This window comes from Carassius auratus, unplaced genomic scaffold, assembly GCF_003368295.1.
Source record: "Carassius auratus strain Wakin unplaced genomic scaffold, ASM336829v1 scaf_tig00014168, whole genome shotgun sequence".
Taxonomy (NCBI): domain Eukaryota; kingdom Metazoa; phylum Chordata; class Actinopteri; order Cypriniformes; family Cyprinidae; genus Carassius; species Carassius auratus.
Window position 1 is genome coordinate 34437 of NW_020524475.1, and position 11892 is coordinate 46328.

At 38.4% G+C, this 11892-nt stretch overlaps 1 protein-coding gene and 1 pseudogene across 1 annotated transcript; one reads left to right on the forward strand and one right to left on the reverse strand.

Annotated features, from left to right (window-relative positions):
* The first annotated feature begins 921 nt into the window (after positions 1 to 921).
* Positions 922 to 3264, forward strand: LOC113074243 (caspase-1-A-like). The gene is made up of 6 exons (XM_026247002.1): positions 922 to 1189; positions 1302 to 1438; positions 1775 to 1948; positions 2102 to 2465; positions 2681 to 2790; positions 2877 to 3264. Exons 1-6 carry the CDS (start codon positions 925 to 927, stop codon positions 2982 to 2984), a joined length of 1158 nt encoding a protein of 385 aa, XP_026102787.1. The 5' UTR covers positions 922 to 924; the 3' UTR covers positions 2985 to 3264.
* Positions 3265 to 4677: 1413 nt separating this feature from the next.
* LOC113074252 (tripartite motif-containing protein 35-like) lies at positions 4678 to 8623 on the reverse strand (annotated as a pseudogene).
* Between the last annotated feature and the right edge of the window lie 3269 nt (positions 8624 to 11892).

Genomic DNA, 11892 nt, shown 5'->3' on the forward strand with positions numbered 1-11892 from the left:
ACTGAAGGGTGTCTTCAAAAGTTACATGCACATCAGGTTAAAAAAAAAAGTTTACTTTAGACATAGCAGACATCACATAAGTCTGAAGTAACAAATTTAGGTAAATGGGTGCAGAGCCAGTGGTAGTTTTGTAGTCAAACATCAATGCCTTGAGTTCTAGCAGCTATTGGCAGCCAGTGCAAATTGATAAACAGAGGTGTGACGTGTATTCTTTTCATCTCATTAAAAATGTATCTTGCTGCCGCATTCTGTCAATCTTTTAGTGGCTAAAAGATTGACAGAGTACAGTATAATACAGTACAGTATAATAAGTACATTATTTTAAGGTATATATATATATATATATATATATATATATATATATATATATATATATATACACCTTAAAATAATGTATTTAAAATTATAGGCTAACATACGTAATTATAATTTGACTTCAATTCTTACAAAATAATGCTCATTATAATTTAGTATGTTGTAATTGTAGTTTTCAGTTCTGGAGTAACAATAGATAAAACTATGTAATGGTATTTGTAGAACATGGTGTAACACTGGCTACTTTACCTGGGTTGTGTTTTCCAAAACCATAGTTGCTAACCTGTTAGCATATTAGATGGTTGACAATGGGAAATTGCATTGCAACCAACAAAGTTGCTAACTTTGTTAAACCAGTACAGTGATGATGCTGGGAAGATCACAGTCCAAGTGCTAACTTTGTTAGCAACTATGGTTTTGGGAAACGCAACCCTTGTCTGTTCTGCATTCGCTGGTTCCGTAAACTAACAAATTGAGGTGTATTGCACTTCCCACAAGTAAGCAGACAATTATGCGTCTCAATCACATGGGAACCGTGAGCAGATGTTCCATGGTGTTGCTTTAAGAGCCTGATCAAGACTGATTTGTTCTTTTTCTTAGTGACGCAAAATGGAAGCCACTAAAAGATTGCTGGATGCACTTAAGGAGCTTAAGAAAGCAGAGCTCAAAGAATTCATCTGGCACCTGGGTAAAGGTGTAGCAGAAGACATCGAGCCTATTCCTCAAGGAATCCTGGATGGAGCTGATCGTCAGGATGTGGTGGACTGCATGGTAAACCAGTACAGTGATGATGCTGGGAAGATCACAGTCCAAGTGCTGCGCCTCATGAAACAAAATGATCTCGCAAAACGCCTTGAGTCAAAAATTTGGGAAGGTGTGTGTGTGTGTATATATATAAATAAATAAATAAATAAATAAATATATATATATATACAGACAAAAAAAATTATATTCTTTGTTCTATATGTACATATTCCTGGCTTCAGGTCAGCCGCCTGTGCAGGAGAAAACAAGACGTGTTGCAGAGCCTGAGGAGCTCAACCAGTCTGATGGGAAACCTCGCTGCATGACTACATCCAGCCAAGAGTTTAAATGCAAAAAACTTCAAGAATTGGGAGATGATGCAAGTATCACTGTTTCAGTTATCTTCTGTAAAAACAATACCTTCAGGGGTAGTCAGACCTTATTTCGGAAGGCCACCTTTCCAGCAGAGTTTAAAGCAGAAAGGTGTTCAGGATTACCTGAAAAATAAAGGGATTGACGCTCCTGAATATTACTCTTAAATTGTTTTCTTATGTGAAATTTCTGACTGAATATTTCTGTCAGAAAATATGTGGAGTTGCAAGCAGATTCTTAGTTTTTTTTTGCTAGGAAGTCTCAAGGGTTGAGAAACACTTTATTCTGTTATTCTGCAGTCGCTCTTTATTAATTCGGCAAGATTGTGTTTCTTTCTCCATAGATTTATAAACCAGCAAGTTCTCAGAGGAAAGGCTCAGCTCTGCTGATCACCAACATTAAATTTCGCTATAAAGAGTACAACAGGGATGGAGCAGAGAGAGATGAGGAGAACATGGAGTGGCTCCTGAGAGCTCTGGGTTATAATGTTGTGAAACGCAGAAATCTCTCTGGAAAGGTACGTAAAACAATATTCCTCCATCATGAAACCAATACTGTAAAACTAATAAGATTCATAGTGTGGAAATGTGAACACATATTTCAGTCTAATTATATGATGCATTTTATTGTGTGCATTTCTTTTAAAAATAGTTTGTTTATTTATCCCCAGGAAATAGATGGAGAAGTCAGAAACTTCTCTAAACTTCTCTCTGAACATCGAGAAGCAGACAGCACCTTTGTGGTCATCATGTCTCATGGGGCAAGAATTGAAAATAGAGATGCCATTTTAGGTGTCCTTTATCATAAAGAGCTAAACCCTGAAGATGTCTACTATGTTGATGAGACCTTCTCTCGTCTGAACTCAGTCAACTGTCCCGCTCTGATTGATAAACCGAAGGTTATTCTCATTCAGGCCTGCAGAGGAGGTACGACACGTCACCCAGGAGGTGTGGAAGTTCGTGACCAAGTGCCTGAATCTGACTACTGGGTTCATAGGGAGAAAGACTTTGTCTGCCTCATGTCCACCCTTCCTGGTGAGTCTCAAAAAAACTGATGAAATCATTTGTCTCATACTTGAATGTGTAGAAATGTTAAAAATGTTAGCTTAATGTTGAGCCACACATTGAGGCAGTGACCATCATAGAGAGCTGATCAAACAACGTTATCGTGTTTCTGCAGTGAGCAAAGTTTCAAAGGTTACTTTGTGAACTACTTTATTGCATAATCTACCAATGAATTGTCTCCACAGATACTGCAGCTTACAGGAATAGTGTAACTGGAAGTCATTTTATCAATTACATACTCAATGTTTTCTGTGAATGGGCTCATAAAGATGAAATTATGGAGTTATTCAGGAAGGTAATTTTGGAAAGACCATTTAAATTAATTTAAACTGATGTGCCTTATTGGTCATTTAAAGTATCCCCCCCCCCCTCTCTTTTTAGGTCACCAATGGCATGGCGACACACGCAGGAAGAACAGATAACAAACTCTTGCCGTGTCTAGAAAGAACCTCCCTTACGAAGAAGTTCTACCTGTTCCCTGGGCTCTGATGCACACCTTAAACCAAAACTGGTCTTTAGAACCCTTTTACATTTCATTCATTCATTCACACACACATATTCAGAAATGTAACTTTTTGACTTAATCTCTGAAAAAATGTTCTTACTGCCTTAATTTTTTAATCCAAGTTATTAGACAGGCCTTGTAAAACTTACCATTTCCAATAAGAACACATACTTTAAATAGTGTTTAAATTAAAGCTGCGGTAGGTAACTTTTGATGCTCTAGCGGTTAATAAACAGAACTGCTTGCGTCTTGCGGAAGAACATCGTAGCCGGAACTACTTCTCTCTGTTTATGTCTATGAAGAATCACAAAGGTACTGGGTTACTCCGCCGCGGTATCCCTGAAGCAATCTAAAATAGTCTGAATATAAACACTTATTATAGGTGCACCCTAGTGATTCAGGACAAGCCAAAAACACGGTTTGGAAAATGCATTCATGGTGTACTCGCTTATTATATACATTTTGAACATTTTGAACACAAACAAAGTTACGGACCGCAGCTCTGATTGGTTATTTTTTACCCACTGGGAGGAGCCAGAGGAGCTTGATTTTCTACTGTCAGGACATAATGACAGGTTTAATAAATATGTAAAAAATACATTTTTCAAAAGTTACCTACTGCAGCGTTAAGCATATAACTGATTGTTTGATTCAAATCCCACCCAACTGTGAGAATGTGCAGTCATTTTTACTCCATTCAGATGTTTATAAAGAACTTTTAGAAATCTTTGATACTTCAAAAATGTAATTATTAAAGTTTTTCTAATTTGCTACTCACGCATTTGTCTTCCTTCTGCATCTTAATCTGCCTCACTTACAAGACTCAACCTGATATTAATGTCTAGAGATAGATTTAGCAGCAAACTTCAACTGCAGGCTTTAACAAATCGTCCTGTTCTTCTGATTAGAAGCCTTCATTTACTCATAACTCTTGAGTTTAGAACCTGTCCTACTTAGTAGATAAAAATCACAAACACGACACTATTTACAATTTATTGATATGTAATATTTATTCATATAATTCATTTATATAATTAAACAGATGAGGAGAACAAAGAGAGTTGAATTCAAAATCTCTAATCAAATTTTGCAGTCGTTATTAATGGCACAAACATGGCATCCGTCCACTGAAGGCATGCCGCTGTGGACCATTTACAATGTTAGATACTCCAATGAACTGTTTAGGCTACAACTGCATCTCTACCTCTGATTTGATTAGTTTTTTTATTGATTTGATGTTACTGCCATTGCCAAATCGTATTAGCCCATTGTGCTCTCATTACGTTATTACCTGTTCTTTCATTTCACTGTAACTTGCATCCTTTGTGGAAATGATGTTATTCATACTTTAATAACACATTTTCACTTTGTCAGAAACAGAAAGTGCAAAAAGTAGATGTGAATATCTCCTGTTACAGTTAGCAGGATACAGAGTGATAAAACCACAGATAGTTAACTATGGTCACAAGTTACTGATTTAGTATTCCCCTGAAACTGTAGTTCCTAAAAACATCCACAGACAGCATCTCTTACTGCAGCAATCCATCAGAGTCTGTTGTTAGTTTGACATCTGGACTCACAGATCATGCTCCTGTACTAATGTAACATGAACGGTAAGTGCTATTTATCCTATACCTAATATAGGATATGTCACAAAAATACCACGTTTCTAAGATATCAAAATGCACATGTGATATAAAAGGGAAAAAGTCATAAGTTTAGGATAGTCGACAAAACCGAAGAAGATTATGAAATACCCTGAACTGTAATTTAACAAGACTTTGCAAACCTGTTCAAACAGGATATTTACACACATAAACCAGGATAGAGAGCACTTCTAGAAGCAAATATGAGTCACACGATCCATCACAACAATACTGTGCTGCTACAGGACATTGTGAGGAGGATAAAGGATTGCTGGGTTTCTGAAATCATTCTACTACAATAATAAACCAGAGCAGTGCAAATATCTGTGCCTGGCATTATCATCATGGACATGGGCTCCATTAAACTCACATGATAGTGCAGTGATGCTAGATCATCTGCTTTAGCTGACTGAACCATTATAACAGACCGTTATGGTAATTAAACAGCCTTTTACTTCTCACCTGCCTTGACGGTCACTCTTTCCTAACAGACTCATAAATACAAACACGATACAAATACAAAAAGAGAAAAGGAGACAAGAGAATCGATGTATCTCTATTAACGGTATTTTCTGTTCAACAGTTAGCGTTACGTTAGCTGGGACGACACGCAGCGGGACCTGATCTTCTGGGATCACGAAGGGAAAGAGTTTCTTCTTCAGTGGCACTCTAGCAAATTCTGCAATTAATGAATTGCTGCTAGCATCAGAAAAGCTGACCTTCCTCCAGCGTTTCAGCTGCATCATGTCTTGAAAGAAACTCATGACAGTACACTATCTTCACTCTCACTACCTTTACATTTACCTCCATGTTTACTCTCGACATCCCAGCGGTCATCAATTCGTACGAGTCTCCATCGCGTCTGAGACCCCAGAAGCCATTTTCAGGGGTCAAAGGTTGTGTAGCAGGTTTACCCTCCAATCCGAAACACACTCCAAGACTCCAGCGGTGACTGTCTCCCACCTCAACGTCCCACGCGTGAGCTGCATCAGCGTACCCCACGCCGGCCAGCACCAGACGGTTACTGTGCAGAGGAAGAGGGTTCCCCTCGTCCTGCCGATGAAAACATGAGGTCACAGAGGTCAGGTCATCGGACACAGAGATGTCTGGTGGAGCAGTGCTTGGGTTCAGGATCACAGGGTCTAAAGGGGACAGGGAAAAGACATTTATGCTGATAAATAGTTCTTACAGGAATTAAAGGGATAGTTCAGCCAAAAATGAAAAAAGTGTCATTAATTAGTATAAATCCTCACCCTTACGTTATTCCAGACCCTTTGTTCATCTTCTGATGATAAACGCAGGTCTTATGGGGTTGGAATGACATGAGGGTGAGTGAATAAGGTGAATAAGGTATTTTTGGGTGAACTGTCCCTTTAACTTTTACAGGTCTAGTTCTCACAGTAAGAGCAGGTGTCCTTCATCTTCTCCCACACTTGGTACTTCAAGTTCCCCAGATGTGTGGAAACATCGATGAGAGCTTCTGAACTCAGCTCCTGATCTGGGAGTTTGTGGTCAGACCTACACACACACACACACACAAACACACATCACAGAATTCATTCTAAAAGGAAAAGTGAAAGTTCTGATAGAGAAAATACCTGTCCATAATTCGGTGATAATTCTGAGAACAAATGCAGAAAGAGAACAACATAAGTCCCTTCAATGAAATAACAATAATAAACTTTAACCAACACACCAACAGGAGCACGTAACCTCACACAGAAATCATTTTTAATTTTGCTATAGTGATATTACATATTCTACCACTAGAACACAAATACACAATGTGAAATGTGGGTAAAAGTAATAATTGCACATCTGACTCTGATAAGTGTAACTCTGTGAGATAAAACATTTAAATGAACACTAGTTCCTCTTTCTGTAGTACAGATTTTAATGGCATGTCATGTAGTAGGGCTGGGCGATATCGCTAAATAAATATCACAATATAATGTTTCATATCATTCGGTATCGATAATTATTGAAACATTTGTAATAACCTTTTATTTAAAAAAAGACAAGTAGAAAATGTTGAATTTAAACACTGTTGATATGTTGATATTTACATTATTAAGGCAAACTACAAATAATATCAGTTTTAGCAGTCAAAAACAAAAATTTTTTTAACAAAAGTATCTCCTTTATGTCGTATCTTAAGAAAAAAAAGTGTTAGTAGCCAAAAGTGTTCTGTACATTCTCTAATAACACATAAATACAATTAAATAACACATTCAAAAATGCTGAAAATACAAACATTTTAAATTAGACAATGTTTTTACACTTACTTAAGACTACACCAGAAAGGGTTATAGATTTTTTATTTTAAAAAAGGTTCTTAAGAGAGCTTATTAAATTAAAATGTTTTCTACGTGTATCAAAAGCAGGACAGTCCAATAAAATGTGTTTAATAGGAGGAGGGGTCTCTCCTTTGTTATTGTAAGTGATGTGTGTGTGTGTGTGTGTGTGTGTGTGTGTGTGTGTGTGTGTGAACCAACCTGCAGGAAGGTGATGTCATCATCCTGGATTCCTTCTTTCAGTTCTTTGACTCTGTCAGAGAGAGACAGCATTTCTCCTTGTATTCTTCTTTCCATCTTCGCTCTCTTTTCGTTCTCTTCTTCATTTAGAGCCGTTATCCTGCTCTCCTCCTCCTTTCTGAGGAACTGATGCAGCGTCTCAAACTCCATCCTGATTTTCCTCTCTGTATGCTGAGCTTGAAACTGGGGGAATGTCATGAGTACACACACACACACACACACACACACACACACACACACACACAAGACAAATCGAAATAAACATGTAAGTGTACTGTCCACACACAGGATAAGAGTCATGACAAACCAAAAACACGTCTTCTTCTCAAGGTTGTAACTATTTTCATGTGATGATTTTCCCCCATGTCACTTTATTGTGGGCACTATACTTATATATTTAAATTTCTAGCAATAATGTAACATTTCTTTCTTGAATTTCTCAATCAGCTTCTGTTACATTGTGATAAAACTGTGATTTAATTACTAATGAATCAATTCTATCAACGCAAATTCAAGACCACTCATTATTATTAGTAATATATATTTTTCACCCCACAAGTTCTCCAACAAGAACATATTCAATCCTCAATTCAGTTGTTCAGAGTTCATTACTTGAATTTCTTCATCATTAACTTGTGTAAACAACAAAGTCCAGACTTATTTGCCGAGTTCGTATCATATTTTTATAAACATTCATCTTATTCAGTCCTTAGTTGGGAGTGATCTGGAAGACTAACTCAATGTTTAATTCTATTTTTTTTATTCTAAACATGAAGCTCACCTGAATGTACCTGGAGATTTTGGGGTCTCGTGCTGTCCCTTTCTGTAATGAGACCAAAGACTTCTCAGCTGAACGAAGAGCTGCTTTCAGCTTCGCCTTTAAAGATAACAGTGTAATCATACACAAATTGATTCTTCGCTAACGGAGTTGACAGCCATAATTTGAGCATTGATTAATGACATCATCGCACCCGCTCTCACCTTGCGATGGCGCACAGTCTGTTGCAGCGGCTGTATTTTGTGTCTCGCATGCTCCTGTTTCTTACACACTGCACATATAGCCTCTTCATCTGTTTGACAGAACAGCTCGATTTTCTCTCCGTGTATCTGACACGCGTGTTCTTCATCCCTCTCTTTCCTCGTGCTTTGCTCTCTCAGGTAAGTCTCACAGGTGTTCCTCAAGCACAGGTTGGACACTGGCTCCTGCGGGGACAGCTGTCTACAGACGGGACAGTTTCTGGAGCTGCTGGAGGTCCAGTGATCATTAATACACTGTCTGCAGAAACTGTGTCCACAGCTCAGTAACACCGGGTCTCTGAAGACATCAGTGCACACGGGACACGACAGCTCATCCTCGAGTGCCATTTAGAGAGAAACTAAACATTTCCTGACTCTCTGTAAGAACATGGAAACAGACGGAGCAAACAAAACACTCCCTAATTTTGGTACTGACTCTCTGTATGAGGAAATGACATGTCGAACTCTCATTGGAAGAAAAGAAAAATCGGAACTAATCCCTAAAACGTTAAAATATCTGAACACCAGAGGCGCTGTGCGCTGATGATCCTCTAAGGTTCACATTCAAATCTGCATAAGCATTTAAAAAGTTGTAGATATTGGCAACTTATTAGTAAAAAAATGTAACACATCAATATAATAATAATAATAATAATAATAATAATAATAATAATAATAATAATAAAACATTTCCAAGAAATTAAAAAAATAACAGTACATATAAAATGTCACCAAGCACACGTACATTTATTTATTTGACATCTGCAAGTCATCTTTTTGTGTTTGCTCATCTGAAATACTACTAGGGCGACTCTTATCAGATGTGAAACAGACGTCTATTAAGGCGGGCGTACACGGTGCGAATTCGGATGGTCGGAAGGTCGTATGTCAACGCACACGGCACGAGTGAGTTTATCTGAAAATCGTACGGACGACATGATATACGACACGATTTTACAACCTGCGAATTCCAGAAGCAATCGCACGAAGTTGATAGACGCGTTCGACTTGAAGCAGCGCTGCACGCACAGAAGGATCACTGTATGACATTACCGCGAGAGCGATATGAGAGCACACATATCCAATGCATTCGAATCGCTCTCGCGGTACTTTGATGTCATACAGGTGATCATTATGTGCGTGCAGCGGTGCCTCAAGTGGAACGCGCCTAATATAACTGCTCTCCCTCTCTCATAACTGCAAATAAAATATTGATACGAGCCGTGACTGTTTCCTACACGTACAGGTTATTTTTCAGCAATAGGAAACCGGGACGTTTGGTTACCCTGTGTGTGTGTTCTTGTAGGCCTATATGGTTTATAAATATCTGAAATGGGTATTAAAATGTAAACATGGTTTATGAAGACAATTACTGTGCTCTCGTAAACCAAATGGCTTTAAAAAATACTATACGGTGTTTAATAGAAATTTTAAATAGTGTATGGGGACATACAGTATAGAATACCGTTACGTCTATGGAGAGTCCCTGTAAACTACATATGCGTGTGTGAGCGAGAGAGGGAGAGAGAGAGAGAACTAAAAAGGCATTGGAATACGTTGCTAGAAACATCATACAGCGCTCGCTGTTCCTGTCAGACTTCAGCTGCCGTCTTCGTCTTTCTTCTTCTGTGGTTTTCCTAGTTCGTGATTGGTCAACTTCAGATAAATCAACAAATCGGTTCGTTCAACAGCACAAATGGCACGAGTTCAAACCGATAGCTCACGAACTTTTTAGACATGTTTAAAAATGATCGGGAGGTCGGGAAGTGCTCGTAAGCCACTCTGCTCGGCTCGTAATTCATCGCAAATGATACGAGCCGCGACCATACGAGAATACGCGATTTCCACACGATTGAAAAAAATCGCATGCGAACTCGTACGACAGCAAAAATCGCACCGTGTACGCCCGCCTTTAGATGTCTTTAAGATGTTTATGGTTTAGAACATATGTACAACTGACATCTTAGAGACGTCTGTCAGATGCTTGATGCACAGCAGATGATTTCCAGATCAAGCGATCTTTAACAGACATCTTTCAGACGTATGTGTGCTATTCATTTCCGTATCATTTTACCCTTAATTATAAACACAATTGTAGGCTATTATTGTAGCTGAGATTTCATTTGCTTGACTGTGACCAGCAGATGTCCTCAGTCGACACTTCGAAACTGTGAGGTGGTTTGCAAACCCTTAACACACACACACACACACACACGCGCAGCACTGACCACAGCAGCACAGGTACCTGAACACACACACACACACACACACACATTCGGAAATGCAATGTGTGCTAGATTCTCTTTACTTACACCTTCACAGGTGGACAGAAGTTGACAGTATTTCACCAGTACTCTTAAAAGCTTTTGATTTTAGGCTATATATTAAATGCGAAGTATTTGGGAGTGAAGAAATTAAGACGTGCATATGTGTATGGTCATTTGTTGTGTAAATTAAAATGATTTGATTTTGTTTACAGTAGCTACAATTGTAATTTAAAACACTTAACACATTCCTGTCTTTATTTTACAGGTACAGTAGAACTATGCATGCATGTCTTTTATTATTTTTGTTTCTATTATCATCAATCTTGATCTGATTAGTCTCCTAAAACCCCAGTGTAAATCTAGTCTAATATAGACTGAGGCACTATCACAACGACAACAGAATAGAGGTCCAGCTTCAAATGTAATGCTGGATCTAGTTCTCACAGTAAGAGCAGGTGTCCTTCATCTTCTCACACACTTCGTACTTCAAGTTCTCCAGATGTGTGGAAACATCGAGAGCGTCTGAACTCAGTTCTGCATCTGAAAGTGTGTATTTCACACTGAACACACACAAACAAACGCACCAAACTTATACACGGATAAACTCATGCATATTTTCTTTTAGAAAACAAACCATACCTGTTCATATTGCTGTTATAATTCTGTAGGGATGCACACTGAGACAGTTTCTCAAACCCCTCTTTGATTCTTCTCTCTGTTCGCTGAGTTTGAGAATGTGAGGATGGAGGCTGTGTTATCTTGTAAATGGGACATCAAAGGTTTATATATATATATATATATATATATATATATATATATGAGGTAAATGCAAAAGTGTTACTGCTACCAGGTCAGTTGTAAGTACATCAGTTCAAATGATTATAAATGAACTACACTGATGTAACTCTGTGTTTTTGATCTCTTATGCTGAACTTGTTCATGGACTCTTAGTTTGTATTAACTTTCCACTTGTTCAATCCTGTCTACTGTATGTCCTGTGTTAGGATCTGTGTCTTTGGGATCTGCTGTGTTGTGTTCTTTCTCCTCTTTCTTGTTCGTTCTGGTCTCTGATAGGTGTAATGATGGGGTGTATGATCACCACTGGCGGTTCAGACGAGGCGTGATCTCGCCGTCAGCATACAACAGGAAGCTCATTGTTGTTTCGTTTGTATTTGGGTTGCGAGCTCCTGGATCCCTCCTCCGGATGATGATCACATACGTTAAACTCACCTTCATGTGCTCTAAACATTATGTTTTAAGAACGTGGAGCTAGGGTGTCTTGTCTATTCATTTTGGCTGGTTCGTTTGGGTTGTGTGTATACTAGTGTTTGTGTCTTCAGTCTTCCTGCTATTTTCTTTACACTTCAAATATGTAAAGATTTCACAAAATGTATCACAAAACTCCCCAGTCTTCCTGCCTGTTGTTAC